This window comes from Colletotrichum destructivum, chromosome 7 (genome assembly GCF_034447905.1).
Source record: "Colletotrichum destructivum chromosome 7, complete sequence".
NCBI classification, from domain to species: domain Eukaryota; kingdom Fungi; phylum Ascomycota; class Sordariomycetes; order Glomerellales; family Glomerellaceae; genus Colletotrichum; species Colletotrichum destructivum.
In genome coordinates this window covers 1539573-1557214 of record NC_085902.1, presented here as the reverse complement: position 1 = coordinate 1557214, position 17642 = coordinate 1539573, and the positions used below count along the sequence as shown (strand labels likewise).

Here is a 17642-nt window from a genome sequence, read left to right as displayed (position 1 = left end):
TGACGGGAACATCCCGTCACACGTAAGACAGGGTTATCTTGAGGCAACTGTCTATTTCAGGTCGGCTCTCGAGCTCGTGTCCGTACATCTGACTGACGAGCAGTCGTTTTTATGCAAGCCTCCGACCCAACCCTCGGCTTGCTGAAAACGAGTGATTGGACAGAGCTTCTCGTCTCGTCCAGACCAACCGTTTTCACGAGAAGACAAGTGCAACCTCTTGATCAAGTAGCCTTGGACACCTCCGAAACATCACTTGCAGACTCGTGTCCTACCGCAGCCGGGGTGACTGGACGCTGACGTATAGGTTGCAAAGCAATGGATTGGATTCCATATGGCCGTAGCCCTGCACCAATAGCTGTCGCCTTTGAGTTGAAGTTGTTGACGCTGTCATCCGTGACAATGACATGGGCAGTAGCCAGCATAGTTCTTTGGTCGATCCTCCATACGAGGAGATCCGCAACTGACTCGACCCCAGAGACCTGGTATCCATAAGTGTCACAAGCTTCTTGGTGCTCGCAGGCGGAATCATACCTTGATTATCTCGGCCCGGACATCGTCCAAACTAAGATCAGGTGGCGCGCTTTCTAGCAAGATGTGACCAGCCCTTTTACAGAGCGGCCATGCGGAACCCATGATGGTCAGGGCGATGAAGAGACTGACACCGGGGTCCGCATAGAATCGGCCGTTCCCCTCACCTTTCCAAATGACCACGGCTGCCACTATGACGCCCACGTTGTTGATGGCATCTCCAATGACGTGGATCATGACGCCGAGCATGCCGAGATCTCGACCGCGGTGGCCGTGTTTAATATCCTCTTCCTTGGAATCTGAAGTCGCTTGCTTTGACTACGAGCAGTCAGACTCAGAACCAACAAGGAAACGGGCACCTACATACATTCACTGACGACGTCCCGCCTGTACCAAGGGGCTCTTCGATGGGCTGTCTATCGTTCTGCCCTTTCTCGTTTGCATGATCATGACCATGATGGCTTTCTATAAAGGAAACCGGTCAGGCGACATTGTCAGTGCAGACGATGCTAGGGGTTATGCTGACCATGAAGAAAGCTCATGACGAGGACATTCAGGCCAAGTCCAATGCAGCCCATTTTGAGAATCAAAACTGGTTCTTCGACGACTAGACTCCACGTAAGTTGTCTGTTCAGTGACTCTGGGGCACGGATACTCGCAAGTGAGGTTGACGAATCGCTCGACGGCTTGGAGAAAGATGCTGACTCCCAAGGCAAGCAAGAATACGCCATTGAAGAACGCGCCAAGTACTTGGGCGCGTCTCCAACCAAAAGTCAACGTCTCGGGCGAGGACTTCCGGTCAGACAACTAGGGCGGGAGGGGGTTGGGGTCAGCCCATCACCACCGTCCTCAAGCGTTTAGAGTGTGATTGACCTTACAGTAACTGCCAGCAATGCAACCGCAAACCCTATCAAATCGTTCATCTACCACTCCGTCAGCCTCCGGTACCGACACAAAGCTTACAGCGATCAGGTAGCGTCTGTTACGTAGTGAAAGGCATCCGCAATGAGGGCCAGCGACTTTGTGCGGAATCCGACGACGAGCTCGGCGACGAAGAAGCCGCCGGAGATGGCGATGGTCGCGACCAGGCGCTGCTTCCTGGTGACATGGAAGCGCATGATGATTTGCTATGGGGGTTTCGATGACAAGAGCCAGTGGGTCTGATGGACCTCGCAACTCGGAAGATTCGAGGGAGGAAACGTCGTTGACCTTAACGCGTACGGTTCTCAATCCTTTTTGTTGTCTTCAAGATGGCGGGAGGGATACAGAGACGGGACACCTTGATAAACGGTCGCACAGGCTAAGTTGTGTGCTGGTCATCGTACAGGCAGCCGGGTGCTCCTGTGGACGAGACGAGGAAGCGGCGGCATTTCCGTCTGGGCACGAGAGAGTTTCCTTACGAACAAGGTTGGGAGGATGACTCGTGATGCTACGTATGCACACAGAAGTTGGGACGAGGATAGAGAGAGAGAGAGAGAGAGAGAGAGAGTCTGCAGTACACACACACACTCTCTCTCCAAGCACACAATGCTATGTTCTCAGGCAACAGGGATCCTCGGATAGCTGCGTTGCCTCGTTCCCGTTTTCTCATTTCTGGTTCGGCGGCCAACGAGGGAGAAGAGAGCGTGCGTGATTTCTTGCCGTCGGAAGTGTCACAGGATGGGAATCTTGTCATTCACAAGTTGGCATGTTTCTCCTTAATGACCTCAATGGCGATATCGCGAGATGTGATGTGTGTGACGACGAGCTGGTGTTCGTCTGTTAAGGCCATGACGAGACGGTGGGATGAATGGCCGAGAGATATGACGACGATGTTGACCTGGACGACTTGGACGATTTGGGTTGCTCATTTCTCGGTCAAGTAGTAACCCGCGGTCCGGTGAGGCGGGGTGAGGTAAAAGTGAGAACGACGGGGGTCCAAATGTCTGTCACTGTCCCAGTCAGTTTCCTAAGCGTCGCCGATAGAGATACGTACCTTTTCTTCACCTCCCATTAGGTGGGGCAACTTGGGGTAACTCGCCGAAAGAAGCAGGTGGTGTAACACCTGTGAATGGGGACCTGGACATCCATCATTCTGCCGTCGCAATGGGAGCTGCAACGATGGGCCAACACTACCTTACCCCAGCGTCATTCGGGGGGGAAAGCAGCACGCGCCCGATAAGAGTCTCATCAACAACACGCAATCGCAGCTCAAACCTGCCGTCGCACAAGAACAACCGATCCCACCGTATCCGACCGACAAAACCCCCCCGAAATGCTACTGCGAAACCATTGCGAAGGCCCAGCTTGACGAGCCCTCCACTTCTCTTCATCCGGCGCAACACACCATTCTGACTGACCACAACCCTTCGTGTCGGCCAACGATGCCTCGCAATGCCAGTGCAACCCCATCCCTGCGCAAGGGCCCCAACTGGTCCTCCCACCTGCGTCAATTCAGCCGCAGCAGCCTCGAACCGCCCTCGGCGACTTCGTCTGTCGACTCGCCCCAGTCTCCCGAAACTGTCTCCAGCGCATCGACCATCCGCGGCGACAACTCATCCAGCTCCGTCAAGCAGCGCCGCCTCGAGCGGAGGTGCACTGTCACCGTCAACGAGGGCTACTCGCGCGACGAGGTGCTCCTGAGCCCCGACCTGGTGAAAGGCGACGTGAGGCCGGGCAGTCTGGTGGCCATCACAGTGCTCAAGACCGAGGGCGATAAGACTGCGACCAAGGACCATGCGCCTCGCGGAGGTACCGCTGCCGGAAGCAGCAGCAGCGTCGGCGCCGGAGCAGGGGGCTCATCGCAGGGGGATAATGCCGCTGCCGAGGGCGTCGTCCTGGGCAAGAAATACTTCTTCGTCGCCAAGGAAATGTCCAAGGAGCTTAGGGCCCGCTTGCCCAACGTCGACATCTACGTTGTGAAGCACATCGCCGACGCCTTTGGAATGAAGAAAGGCACCCAGGTGCTTCTGACCCCCGTCGACGCAGACAGCCCCGCCACCGCTGCATCGCATGTCGAGCTCTCGTTCAAGGACCAGTACCTCTCGCGCTCCGACATGTGGCGCCTTGCCATCGGCGAGCTGACGGAAAGGACCGTCTACAAAGGCCAGTCGATATTGTTCATGGGCACCATCAAGGCCCAGGTCACGGCCGTGTATGTCGATGGCAGCAAGACGCACTCGGCCTTCTTCACGAGGAACACGAGGCCCATTTTCCGGAGCGAGTCAGCGCGCTACGTGCTGTTCATACAAATGGCCCGTGAGATGTGGGACTTTGACTCGGAAGGCTCCGGCGAGATCCTGTTCAACAAAGTCGTCAACGGCTTCTTGCCGGCTCTGTTCAAGAAGTGGGCCAAGCTCAAAGCGAAACACCTTGTCAGCATCGTGCTATTCGCGAGAGTCGAGTACGACACGGGCCTGACGACGGAGCTGGCGACCAGCACCCTCCACGGGGACTACTACACCGGCGTCCAGATCTCGGGCGAACGCAGGCCCTATAAGGACTTTTACCGCGTCGTAGTCAGCGAGATGGCAAGTGGCGAGTGGACGACGATCCTCTATCAGCTGAAGCGCGAATTCAACTTCTTCCGGAGAGACATCAGCCTGCACCATCAAAAGGCCGGCAGCGCCTTCGTACCGCTGGCCGAGGAGACGGGCGGCAAGGGTATCACCTCCAACAGGGTCAAGGCAGAGTCGTCGCTGGCAATGCACGGTAACTTTCTGGAGGCCATCAACCTGGCCTCGTCGCAGTTCGCTCATGACTACGTCGACCGCGATCTCATGCGGACGGGCATTTCCATCGCCGTCATTAGCCCTGGCCCCGGCGTGTTCGAGGTCGAATACGAATCTCTGCGAAGAACGACAGAAGCCCTTGTCGGGAACGGCATCGGCATCGACCTCATCTGCGTACCCAAGATGCCCCTCCACTCTGTCCCGTTGTTCCGGTACCGCAACCCGCAGACGTCTGAGGGCTCGCATGGCCTCTCGCGCACGAGGTCCGTACGGAGCCGCGAGAGCACGCCGAAGCAGCAGGCCACCCCCGTCGTCGGCAGTTACCAGTCGCTGTCCGAGTCGCTGTCCCCAACCAAGGGGCTGGAGCTCGCTCACCGCATCGACACCCTGGCGAACCCGCAGGACGAGTGGTCGTACGCGCTGCCGCAGTGGCTGCATGTATCGTACTGGACCGGCACATCCGAAGAGGCGCTGTCGTATCAAGGCATCGCCCTCTCAGTCTCCGAGAACAAGGAGGAGCAGGAGAGCGACGAGTTTGCGATCCGCGCGCGTATGTACGACCTGCAAATGCGGAGCGTCCTTGAGACCAACGAGATTGAGACGACACCGCTGCAGGCCGACCCGCTGTTCCCCATCACCACGGCCGAGTCCAAAAGCTCCTCTCAGCGGTCACGGCTGGGTGGGACGGATGAGGTCGCCGTGATCCCGCTAAGGCGCCATATGGACACGCTCGTCGACCATGTCTATGGGTTCCAGAAATTCATGCCCGATAGGCTCGTCAAGCCGGGCGAAAAGTCTCTCTGGAAGCAGCTGCAGGAGTACGACGATACGAGGGCGCGGCTGCCAAAGTCGCGACGCCCCGCACATGCGAGGGCATCGCGGGACTTGGAGGAGACGACGAGGCGCCAGCTGATGGAGGACGCTGGGTTATTTGGCACGTCGCTGCCCGAAAAGAAGATTGTGCCGAACCAAAGCCTCGCGGCTGTCACCTCGGGACGAAAGTTGTCGGTGAACATTGGCGACAGTGAGAAGGCCGACATCGTCGCCGCCGCACGGAAAGCTACGTATCATCACTCCCAGACGACGGCAAACTCCGCAGGAGGTCCGACGCCTTCTTCCGCTTCTTCGTCGACGCCCGATTCCCGCAGCGTGACGTCCAACAAGGCATCGTCCGCGAGCTCGCTGGCGAAGCCGCCCAGGTTCATGCGGCAGATCAGTCTCGGATTACGGGGATTCGGCATCGCGGCGCCAAAGGTCGTGGCCGCCGAGGCCAGCTTCGAGACGGTCAAGGCGTCAACGGAGCAGAGCGTGCTGAGCCCCACGACGCCGTTGGTCATGTCAACGCTGCCGCGGCCCTCGTCGCCACAGGTCATCAAACCGGCGGCGACAGCGTCACCGTCGTCATTCTCCCCCAAGCTCTTCCGGTCCGACTCGAGGGACACACTCAAGGATCTGCCCTCCACGCCAAGCATCCCCATCAATATGAAATCGTCACGCCGAGGCGAGAGCTCGATCGGCCAGCAGCATCGGTACGGCTCAGTTCTGCCGCCGTCCCTTGCGCGCAAGGACAACTTTCGCGAGGACCCCGACCAGCGGAACTCGCATGTCTTGCGGGCCGAGGATGACAATACCAAGATGTTCAACAGCAAGCTGCGCGCCGGGGTCATGCCCGAGCTGCCGTCTACACTATCGCCGACCACGGCGATCTCGCCCTGGCTCACGGTCCTGAACCCGTCCAACCCGGACCGGAACAAGGTCGACGACACGGTGCTATACAGCCGTTGGCAGCATGTGTTTCCGAGGACCTCGGAAATGAAGGTCATGAAGTGGAAGGCGCTTTGCTGCCCGGCCGCCGTGCCACTGACGACGGAGTACTTTCCCACGAAATCACAGTTTGACATGGAGTACCAGAGACAACCCTACGTCATTGCGCAGAACGCTGACGACGAACTCACTGAAGAACCAAAGTCGAGAGAGGAGTTCTTGCGCGAGCTGATCAGCCTGCGCTTCTCCCAGGGCTTCCAGGTCGTCATCGGTCCGTCCGTTGCGAAAGCCTTTGGTCAGAGGCTGCTGCGAATCGCCGACATTTTTTCACGCGGCCAGGCGATGGAGGATGGCACGAGCATCTTTCTGTCGGTGGGCAATACGATACACCAGCTCTCGTGCGTCAACGGCACTGAGGTCGAGGTGAACATTTACATACGGAAACCGGCCGAGTCGACCATCGGGCACTCCAACTCGGGCCCGTTGTATCGCCCCGCGATCCGGACGCTGATGGATCGTGGGTACCGGACGCAGGAGGTGGATATCTCAACGCCGAGGCCGGAGAGGAACTGGAACTACATTGACTCGTATCTAGCGGGGCACCACGACGAGATGACGGAGAACCTGCGGTTCTGGCGAGCGCGGTTCGTGCTGATCCCCATGGTGTCCCGGTCTTCGGCCGTGCCTAGGAATCAGGCCGGTGACAACGCCGAGGAGGTTCGGCTGGAGGGTATCAGGCGGCTGTCGCTGTCCTGGCAGAAGTACCGGTACATCCCGCCGTTCGAGCGTAGATACCAGACGGCCAAGTCGAAGCGGGACCCCAACCCGTTGGATATTGTCTACAAGACGGAAGACCCGTCGGTCGTCATCGCGGCCGAGCTGGATAACCTGCCGCTTGTGGAGGGAATGGGAGAGAACCGCAAGGGCCAGCTCATCTCGAGCCGAGAACACTTCCGCAAGTCGAACCTGAATCTGGCGGCACTGGCCGAGGCGATACAGCAGCCCGTCGAAAACGGCGGCGTCAAGCTCCAGAATCGGAGGTGGCATCTGCGGCTACACTACAACTGCTTCATCGGGTCCGACATGACGACGTGGCTAATGGACAACTTTGAGGATCTGGACAGCCGCGAGGAGGCGGAGCAGCTGGGCAACATGCTCATGGTCAAGACGTACGACAGGTCGGACGACAGGAAGGACCGCGGTGGACTATTTGAGCACGTGGAGAAACGTCACGCATTCAGGGACGGGCAATACTTCTATTCTATCGCAAGCGAGTACGCCAAGCCGCACCCGCCGGGCTGGTTCAATTCGCGCCGCCGCGATGTATCGGTGCCGTCCACGCCCATGTCGGAGAACCTGCCGCGCGATTCACCGCGTCCGGGGATCATCTCGCGGCCGACGTCCATCAATGAAGAAAACTCGCCCATCTCGGGGGCGACGACGCCGACAGCGTACTCGGTCATGCTCAACAACAAGAAGATGCCCAAGGTGGTACTCAGCAAGGTCATCAAGTACGACGTGGACCACCGCAAGCGGTCGTACCGGCCCGAGCGGGTGGACCTGCATTACGACCGGCTGCACAACCCGGACAACTGCTATCACATCCGGATCGACTGGATGAACGTGACGGCGAAGCTCATTGAGGACGTCATCGAGGGCTGGGCTCGGGAGGCAGCGACGTACGGGCTTAGGCTCGTTGAGGTGCCCATCAAAGAGGCCTGCGCCATCACCGAGGTGAACCCATTTCGACGGCCGTACATCATCAAGCTATCGGTGCCGCCGCCAAGCCAGCAGCCGGTAACGTACTACGAGCCCAACTCGTTCACGCCGCAGACGGCGCCGGGCAAGCACTTTTACCAAAAGGCCATCATGCGGAGACTGGACTTCGTGCTCGACATGGAGGCGGCGTCCAACTTTCCGCGCGACGTGGAGGTCAGCTACTCCTGGGGCCGCCCGGACTTCAAGTACTCGCAGTACATCCACCGGTCAGGCGTGCTGCTCGCCGAGATCACGGACGACGGGGACTTTCTGGTTCTCGCCAACAGGCTGTTTAGTAACCGAGCCTCGGCGGCGCGGGACAAGGAGCTCAAGGACATGCGGGAGGCGAACGGCGGCGGCGGGCGTATCATTCCCGTCGGGTCTTATACGCCGTTCGGCATCCCCGAGCCGACGCCAATGAACAGCCCGATGGTGAAGCCCTTGTTTTATGCGGGCGGAAGCCCCGCTGTTCGGGCTTCGGATATGAAGTCTGGCGCCAACAGCTCGACCGGCACAATAGGCGGCGGCGGTGGTGGTGCGTCTGGATTAGGCGCGGGGGCGGCAGACCCAATATCATTACTGGAGCACCTGGAGGCGTTTTGCAGCGACGGGGCCGGGCTGGAGGCGTTCTACAAGGAGACGCTGGAGAGGGGTCCACCGCAGGCCATGACGACGCCGGGAGCGATGCGGCCGACGACAATGGGGCTGGAGGCTGTACCGGAGGCGAGCATTCCGATGCTGGGCCTGCCTGCAGGGGTGTTGGGGGATCTGCATTCTTCGGGGCCGGGAGGGGGGTTGGAGGGGATGAGAGGCGTAGTGGGCGGGGGAGGACCGGAAGGGTTGAGGGGGCTGGGGGGCAGCCCGAGCCCCGGGCCGAGGAGCCTCATGAGCAGTCCTGCGGCGGGGATGCAGTTTCTGAGGAGGGCGAGTGTGCAGGACGGACTCGGGCTGGGCGGCGGGGGCCCGAGGAGGGAGGCTCGTGAGAGGGAGCGAGATTGAGTGAGTGAGTGGGTGAGTAAGTAAGTGAGCGGGCGAATGAGTCCGCGCCAATCATGGCGAAGCGTGGCAGGCGGTCACGGGTAAGTGACCTTTTTCGTGTGAATACGTGTACCAGCGTAGATGATGATGAAGCTCATGAGCACATTAACGGGCTGCATGCACTTTTGGTCCGTCGTGTGTTGTACTTTGTCACGGACACTCAGCGGAGCGGGTGTGGCTTAGCCATTCGAGGTCTCCCGTGGGCCTGCTGCGCCACGGTTGACCTGAGATGGGTTGGTGGCGTCGCGCAACAGCATTACGGGGCATGGCGGGTTGTGCATGGGCCCGTCATGGCCGGGATGAAGGGGGATGCAGACCCGTTCGTCGCACGGCAGATGTGGCTGCTTACCAAGTTGCATTGTGGTTGGTTGGGGTTGTTTGAAAAGGCTGTTTGAGGTGGCTGTATTACTGTGTTCACGATGCTGTCGGGGCCGCCGTTGAGGGACTCGGGGAAGTCGAAAGCTCGTGGCTTGGGGGTTGTAAGCAGTGTCTCATTGGGTGCGTGCGCATCGTAACTCTCTCCCTGGGTCGGTCTAGACCGGTTGGTGACAGGTCTGGTAAGGAGGGCTTCTCGCGCCTGTATGAGAATTTGACGAGAGAATCCATCAAAAAGTATCTTGCGTTCCGAGTGTTAGGATTTCGGGAAGGTGGCCGGCCGCCTTGGATGGTTGCTTGGCTGGTTGATTGCTCAAAGTCAATCGTAAGGAGCCCCTCCCTCTCCTGTTCTATGGTCAGAGCTGAGAGGGAAGCAGCCTTGCCGGCCTTGAATTGAGTGTGAGGGGAGAGGCGGGCGACATCAGGCCGAGTTTACGGGGCGGCTGGAGGTATGTGCTGTCAATGCGTGTGGTGTAAAGCGGTGTTTTTCAGTGAGGGATGAGACTCGAAAGGTGATGGGTGTTTGTTCTGAGTAGATGTGTGTGTGGCTGCGGGAAGATCGGGTGGCTGATGTCATTGTGCACACCCAGAGGTTGGTGCACGGTGATGCGAGCACCATGGCTCTTTGTTTCCTCCATTCGAGTCGTCGAACGGCCGTTTCATTCCAGTCGTTTCCGGATTCCTTCGATGGGAAACATTAGAGGACGAGAGGCAGCAAAACAAAAAACAAAAAAGCAAGGAAATGAGTGAAAAGTGAAAAGCCAAGGCGACGAGATCGATTGCTTACCGCCTTGGCAGGGGATCTCATGGCTTGGCAAATTGACCTTGCCAGCGAAGGAATGAGAGTGTCCGGTTCTTGGCGGAAGCTTGTCTGCTGTGCGTACTACACTGGATGCACGGCAGGATCGAAATGGGCTGTGGCGTCGGCTTGGCACGTCACCGGGGGGGTTCGCTGACGACACGACGTTGAACGACCGATTCAACGTCGCGTCAACATGCATGTACTATGCGGTTTCCTTCCAAGATTGGGGGCTCGTCTGTGACTCTGTGATTGGATCGTTTCCGGCCGCTGGGGCCTCATTTGATGAGAGGAGGGAAGGAGAGAAGCATGGAAAATCAAATAGGGGAAGAAGGGAGGGAAGAGGGAAGGGGAGGGGGGGTCTTGGTTGCCAACAGAAGGAGGCTGCCCCGCTTTGGCAGACCAGTCCAGATTTATCTTCAATGTCGACGGAAGGAATCAATCAATCAATCATCGACCAGAGGAAGGAGAAGGAAGCTACCGACTCCTATCCATACATCCAGTCCGGGGCCCGTACAAGAGGAACATGAGTTGCAATGGCAACAGACGGGCTCAGAACCGCACTAAAGCGACTGGTTCTGACGTATGTCTGCCACTTGAAACGACGCCAGGCCCGACGGCCGCATCTGCCATTCATCTTGATTCCCGACATGGCTAATTACACTAGCGACGACTTTTTGTAGTAACTGCCATCTATTAGCAGGAACGTAGGTGGAAAAGCATGCACGGGGATCAAAGGGGCCCAAGAGACAGACCATCAGGTAAAGGTTCCCCGTCCCCTTCCCCTTCTTCCATCTTTCCCAAAAGCTTTTCTCGTTTTTGTTTCCTTCTGGTCTGCTTCTTTTCCCTCCATCAATCATCGATCGCCCTGGAACCTTTCACGGCTCTGCCACAACTCAGCCAACCTACCTAACCTAACCCAACCTACTTTTTCCTATCCTATCCAACCTTAGTAACTTAATCTGTCCCCCCTCTCGCCTTGCCTCAGCCGAGTAACGTCGACCAAGCCGAGGCCGAGGAGCCAGCGCCAAACACGCCAACTGCACGACTCGCACCCGCTGCTCTGCTCCCACTTTTTTGCTCAGCACTGCCTCGCCGACGTGCATATTGCGCTACCCGGTCGATACACCCGCCGTTGCGAATCCAATCCAGACAGACAAAGACAGAGAAACAGACCACAGAAACACAGCCCGCCCGCGCCCATTCGTCGTCATCGCCGTTGTCGTAGTCGTCGTGTGTCCTTTCCGTCCGTCTCAGTGGGCAGCCACAACCGCTCGTGGCAAACCTCGCTCCTCGCCAACAAACACCTCCAACCGGAGCCGCTCATCGGGGCCCCGTCTCATCTCCGGCGTCCAGCCCAACCCGGCATCGCCAAGGAGGCCTCTCTCTCACACCCAACTGCCGCGCCACAACACACCAGCCATAAGAGATAACGGGAGCAGCACCGACGGCACTCGACCCTCTCTGCCCACGACCACCAATCCAAAGTAGGGATACCGGAACCAAGGACAGCACCAAGACCCCGACATCACAGCTCGGTTCGCGTTTCGTCTCATCGCCTGCGCGCTGACCTGAAGCGATCCCATCTTTGCTACAGACCATAGGCACAAGCATCCTGCCAACACACCACCAATCCAAACCTTCATCACTGTCGCCTGCTGCGAGCATGAACTCCTGTGAGTAAGAAAAAAACCAAAAAACCGGCCTAGCCTTACATTACCCGTCTCCCATCCCCGTCACCGTTGCATCGTCTCTGTCTCTCTCGCATGGCAAGACCAGAAAGCAATAAGCCATTTTCCAAACACACAAACACCCCGTCTTGTTTCCATATCACTTCTCTCATATCCCAATTCCCACTCTTTGTTTTTATTACCCATTCTCCATTCTCCCTTTTCCCAAAAGGTGGCAGACGATTCGTTAGACTGCTCCCCTAGCCCAACCCACCTCCCCCAATCATCTGTGCATTGGTCGAGTCAAGTGTGGCGGCGAAGGGCACTCTACATACATCCACCCCCCTTGTTTCCTCCATCCCTCCACATCTCATTCCCACCTGCTCTCCACACAGCCAGTTTCACGTCATTACCCTATCTCACTTAACGAACCGTTCCCCTTCCATCTTGCCTCTTTTTTTCTTTCTTATCTCGAGCTCTCTTTCCCGACCATACCACAGCGTCAACCCGCTGCCAACACTTACTGACCATGCCGGATCTCACCGGTTCAGTCAATCATTTCGACATCAAACGCAAAGCTCATGGCCTCAGCCGCCGGAGTCAAGAGCAGACTTGGAACCCCTTTCGGCACGTGTCGTGGGAGACGGGTCCCAGCAAGCGCTCCACCTGGGATGGCGCGAACCTCGAGGCCCAGCGTGAAGGTGCCGCCGAGGACCCAGAGACAGACGAGGCGATACATCACGTCCAGAGCGAGCCCGCCCCTAGAGACTCCGATACCATACGCAACAGCATGGGTAAAGAGACGAGGTCGGCCGCGGGGAGCGGGAGCGGCGACACCGCCTTCGACAACAAATCCGAGGATGCCGGTGTCTTGAGGAATCGGAGGGCCGACGCTGCACAGGACGACCAAGTGCCGCCAGAGGAGGAGATGGAAAAGCCGAAGAAGCAAAAGTCGGGCCTCATTAGGCACGTGAAACCGAAAACGCCCTTCACTGTCGCCAACCAGCTCCAAAGGACACTCCTCAGCTCGTACATCAACATTCTGATACTGGCAGCCCCTGTCGGAATCGCCATTAGCTACGTCGGTTCCATCAACAAGATTGCCGTCTTTGTCGTCAACTTCATCGCCATCATCCCCCTGGCCGCCATGCTGGGTTTCGCTACCGAGGAAATCGCATTGAGGACGGGTGAGACCTTGGGAGGTCTCCTCAACGCGACCTTTGGAAATGCCGTCGAACTCATCGTCGCAATTCTCGCGCTGGCCGAGGGCAAGGTTCTGATTGTGCAAACCTCGCTTATCGGCTCTATCCTCTCCAACTTGTTGCTCGTCATGGGCTTCTGTTTCTTCTTTGGCGGTCTGAACCGATCCGAGCAGTATTTCAACACAACCGTCGCCCAGACTGCCGCTTCCCTTCTCGCTCTCGCCGTCGCCTCCGTCATCGTCCCCACCGTCTTCGACAAGAATGACGGCACCGACAACCCCGTCCACGTCGCAGCCCTCTCGCGAGGCACCGCCGTCATTTTGCTCATCATCTACGCTTCATACCTCTTCTTCCAGCTCAAGACGCACAACTCCGTCTTCAACGAGGAGTCGCAAAAGGTTGCTGCCAAGCCGTGGAGCCGTGGTAGCCTCAAGGAGGGCGCGCTTGCCCGTGGGCTGGCCGGCACTGGAGCTCGAATGGCACAGACTGGTGTCCGCGGCGAGGGCGAGAATGAGCGCCAGGAGCTGAGCCGGATCATGATGCAGCGTCCCGACGAGGAGGATGACGAAGAAGAACCGCAGCTGCACTTCTTCGTGGCCGTCGGCACTCTCACCCTTGCAACTGTCCTTATCGCATTCTGCGCCGAGGCCATGGTCAGCTCCATTGACTACGTCACTAAGGAGGGTGGTATCAGCGAGGAATTCGTCGGCCTTATCCTGTTGCCCATCGTCGGAAACGCTGCCGAGCACGCCACGGCCGTGACTGTCGCGATCAAGGACAAGATGGATCTTGCAATCGGTGTCGCCGTCGGCTCCAGTATGCAGGTTGCGCTATTTTTGATCCCGCTGTTGGTCATCATTGGCTGGGGCATGGGCAACGACGCCATGACACTCAGCTTCGATCTCTTTCAGGTTGCTGTGCTGTTTGTTGCCGTCTTGTTAGTGAACTACCTGATCAGCGATGGCAAGAGTCATTGGCTCGAGGGGCTGCAGCTCATTTGTCTGTATGCCATCATTGCTACATGTTCATGGTGTAAGTCGTTCTCGTATCCATCAACCTGCATGAAACCTCTGCTGACAGCGTTTAACAGGGTACCCCGCTACTGGAGTTGCTGGCTAAAAGACAGACTCCATCTCACGACTTTGATTTCTTTTCTTTCTGTGCAATTTGTACAGAGATGTTTGCTTGAGCGTTTGTGCCATATTTTCATATTCATGTAATGTCTTGTTTTCAGAAGGGACCTCTCTCTCAGTTTTGTACATATATATACACCTACCGTGCAGACTCTTCCAGATATTGGGGAACTGTACATTGAAACCGGCCTGATTGGGCAGTTGGCTATGAGAGAGAGAGGGAGAGAAGGTGTGTGTACAAACTTCCAGAGGAGGGATGGTATGGTCCTGAGGAAAGATTCGGTTGTGCCTCGACATGCCGCCGAAACGGCATTCCGTTGCCGGTGACGAATACGATAAGAATACTTACTCAACGAGATTTGCTGTGATGGTCCTAACACAGGCTGCCAGAGTTTCCTCCCACCGTGAGCAAGCCTTGCAGCAGTAAACGCAATTTATCTTGTCAAAGGGTGGGCTGAAGATGGGTCTGAGAATGAGGCTTGATGACATGTTTCCATGCCTGACTGGCGGTATAGTAGTTCGTTCAAGGACGTTCTAGAGTTCACCCAATTCTTTCCCCTGAATGTTCACAAGCCGGACTTTACCACCGCCAGCCTTGCTCGCAGACACGACTACAGCATTGTCCACGATACCCTCGTCGTCCCAGCTAAAGTCAATCACACCGCCACCTCTGACCCTCAACCCCTTGACGCTGCCGCCACCCCATCTCGCCGGGATCGCCGGTCCCAGGACTACGGTTCGCACGTCGTCCCTCGCGGCATACGGCAGCGGCAGGTCAACGACCAGCATGCTGAGCACAGCGCCGCCGAGCCCGAAGTTGGCGTCGATCTGGAACGGCGGGCTCATGGCCCAGTACATGCTGAAACCGTTGTCAGCGAAGTTGACGTCGATGGCGTAGCGCAGCTGCTCGTACGCCCTGTTCGTGTCGTTGAGGCGGGCCCAGCACGCGGCGCGCCAGACCTTGGCCCACCCAGCGTTGGCGTCCTCGGCGTTGCCCATGCCGCGCGACACGAGCGTCTCGCGCACGGCGTCCTGGACCGTGGCGTTGGCGTAGCCGCCGAGGAAGGACGAGACGGAAAAGCCCGGATACCAGCCCGCCAGGTGGGAGAGGTGGCGGTGCGTGGACTTGCCGTCGAAGCCATAGGAGTCGGGAAGCTTCCACTCCTTGAGGCCGCCCCAAGACGTCAGGTGGACGCCCTTGTCGAGGCGGGCGAGGGAGTCGGAGACGGCGGCGAGGAAGGCGGCGTCGTCGCCTCCGCCGTCTTGGGGATCGACGAGTGCGGCGCCGTGGAGGACGGCCTCGAAGACCTGATGGATCATCTGGTGGTAGTGAGTGCAGCCGTAGGTAGTCGGCCCCGTCTCGGGGCTGTTGCAGGGGTTCACGACGAGGGTGCCGTCGTTGGCGACGGCGTCGTTCTGCAGCTGAGAGAGCCAGAAGGAGGCAACGCCCCGGATGAGGGGGTAGCCCTGGCGGGCGAACCAGTCGAGATCCTGGGTGTAGTCAAAGTTGTCCCAGACGTGCTGCATCATCCAAGCCGCTGCCGCCGGGTCTGGGATGGGAGATTTGTTAGCTGACACGTCTTCACGGGTAAAAAAAAGGACAGGGGGTGAGGTCTCACAGTTCGCCCAGCTCGCGCCCTCCTTCATGGCCGTGTGCCCAAAGACATTCATCTCGTTGTGGACGACCCAGCCGGTGGCGTTGTACAGCAGGCGGGCCGTCTCGGTGCCGCGTGGGACCCAGGTGTCCTCCATGTAGTCCCACAGCGCGCCCTGGGTAGCGGCGAGGCCCGTCTGGTCGGCGGCCCAGTAGTTCATCTGCAGGTTGATGTTGGCATGGTAGTCGGCGCTCCAGGCGGGCCACAGCTGCTCGGTCCAGCGGCCCTGGAGGTTGGCCGGCAGCGAGTTGGCGCGCGACGACGAAACGAGCAGGTGACGCGAGTAGTCGAACAGCAGGGCCTCGAGGAACGGGTCGCCGGCGTCGGCGCCGTCGTAGGCGTACCCCGCGATGAGCGCGGCCGTCTCCTTCTCGGCCGAGGCCAGCGGGTCCGGGAGATCGAGGCGGAACGCGCCTTGGAGGGACTGGTAGTCGGCGACGTGGGCGGCGAGGATGTCGGGAAAGAGTTTCGCGGCGGCTGCGGACGCGAGGCGGTCGACGACGGGGCCCGGGTCCTCGCCCCTGAAGGAGTAGCCGCTCTCCGGGTTGCCCTTCTTCTGATCGTAGTTGGTCTCGGCGCTGATGATGACGGTGAGGGTCGTCTGGCCCTCGGCGGGAGTGACCTCGAGCTCGCCGGCGCAGGTGCAGCGCGTCGTCGGCGTCGTCTCGTCGGCAATCCTGGCGATGGAGGCGAACTTCATGCCCTCAGGCGGGCCGAGCTGCGTGACGCCGGCGAGGCGGAGGTGGTCGGCTGCACAGATGACGTCGTAGGTGTCGTTGGCGACCAGCTGGTTCTCGTAGCCGAGACGGATGGTCGGGAGGGTGGTTGCGTTCGAGGAGAAAGGTGAGGAGGCGGCGGCGGCGGCGGCGGCGATGTGGTAGACGCAGACCTGGTCCGGGTACGAGCAGAGCTGGGTGACCTCGTAGGCGGCCGTCGCGTTCACGGTGAAGGACGTTGTGTGGACGCCCGTCGTCAAGTCGAGGGTGCGCCTGTAGGCGGCGTAGGGGGCCAAGCCGTCGATGGAAATTGTGAGGTTGGCCAGGACGCGGTTGCCACCGTAGTACTGCCCCGAGCCGAGGAGCGGGGAGACGTCTAAAGGAAAGGGAGAGGAGGGTTAGAGATTGGTGTTCGGTGTTGTTTGATCCCGAGAGGGAGGACGGCTTACCTCCGGTGCCATTCTCAAAGATTGTCGAGCGGATCTCGGGCAGCGCTTGGTATTTGGCCTCTGAAGGGTTACCGCCCGTGTAATTCTTGAGTTAAGAAGAAGAGATTCAGCCTTGACCTCCTTTGTTTTTCTTCTCGAGAGGGACGGGGACTCACCGAGGCCTCGAACGGACCGCCGGCCCAGAGTGAGTCGATGTTGAGGTTGATCTTCTCCGCGTGGGGCGGCCCAAACGGGATGGCTGGATCATGGTGAGCAATTAGAATCCCCGGTCGACTCGCAGTTTTTTGAATATTATGAGAAGTCCTACTCACCCCCTAGTTTACCGTTGCCGATGGGGTAGCCGGCCTTGAGGAGATACGTGTCGGCGCTCGTGTCGCCGTACGTCGCGGGGACCGAGGACCAGAGGGACCGCGCCTCGCTCAGGGTGAGGGCGGTGCAGGATATCAACGCCCAGGTCGCCGGGGAGGTCCTCATTGTGTCGCTTGGGGATCGCCGGTCAGTCGCGGCCGTGGTGATCCGTCTTTGGTATCGGGGGGTTTCGACGACTATTTAAACGACCAGATCGAGCGGCCATCCGCCCCCCCCCCCCCCCCCCCTTCCCACCCATTGCCGTTACAGCCATGGGAGGAGGGGCCGGGGCAGATATTGATGCCTTGATGCAATGTCCTGCATCCGTGTATCTACAGGGGGCGGATATATGGAATATGTGGATGAGATCACTCTTGGTCTCGGCAAACGACGAAGCTGCAGCAGTCGTCTGCAGACTTGCATGTATGTATGTATGTCGAGCGGGGGAGGAAGGACTCTCGTAGACGATGGGCTGCCCGCCGCTCCTTGGTGCGCAT

At 58.7% G+C, this 17642-nt stretch overlaps 4 protein-coding genes across 4 annotated transcripts; 2 read left to right on the top strand and 2 right to left on the bottom strand.

Annotated features, from left to right (window-relative positions):
- Positions 1 to 221: 221 nt before the first annotated feature.
- Positions 222 to 1646, bottom strand: CDEST_11046 (Putative cation efflux protein; the record flags this gene model as incomplete). Its single annotated transcript, XM_062927202.1, has 7 exons — positions 222 to 479; positions 532 to 846; positions 896 to 993; positions 1055 to 1135; positions 1188 to 1335; positions 1407 to 1451; positions 1515 to 1646. 7 exons carry the CDS (start codon positions 1644 to 1646, stop codon positions 222 to 224), a joined length of 1077 nt encoding a protein of 358 aa, XP_062783253.1.
- Positions 1647 to 2653: 1007 nt separating this feature from the next.
- On the top strand, positions 2654 to 8785 carry CDEST_11045 (Putative DEPDC5 protein). Its single transcript, XM_062927201.1, has one exon. The coding sequence runs from the start codon at positions 2892 to 2894 to the stop codon at positions 8757 to 8759; it is 5868 nt and encodes a 1955-aa protein (XP_062783252.1). The 5' UTR covers positions 2654 to 2891; the 3' UTR covers positions 8760 to 8785.
- Positions 8786 to 10722: 1937 nt separating this feature from the next.
- Positions 10723 to 14328, top strand: CDEST_11044 (Putative calcium/proton exchanger, sodium/calcium exchanger membrane region). Its single transcript, XM_062927200.1, has 3 exons — positions 10723 to 11648; positions 12194 to 13876; positions 13935 to 14328. Exons 1-3 carry the CDS (start codon positions 11639 to 11641, stop codon positions 13961 to 13963), a joined length of 1722 nt encoding a protein of 573 aa, XP_062783251.1. The 5' UTR covers positions 10723 to 11638; the 3' UTR covers positions 13964 to 14328.
- Positions 14329 to 14429: 101 nt separating this feature from the next.
- On the bottom strand, positions 14430 to 17362 carry CDEST_11043 (Putative six-hairpin glycosidase superfamily, alpha-L-fucosidase). Its single transcript, XM_062927199.1, has 5 exons — positions 17109 to 17362; positions 16953 to 17035; positions 16798 to 16882; positions 15597 to 16724; positions 14430 to 15527 (listed from the first exon to the last, which is right to left on the bottom strand). Exons 1-5 carry the CDS (start codon positions 17269 to 17271, stop codon positions 14512 to 14514), a joined length of 2475 nt encoding a protein of 824 aa, XP_062783250.1. The 5' UTR covers positions 17272 to 17362; the 3' UTR covers positions 14430 to 14511.
- Between the last annotated feature and the right edge of the window lie 280 nt (positions 17363 to 17642).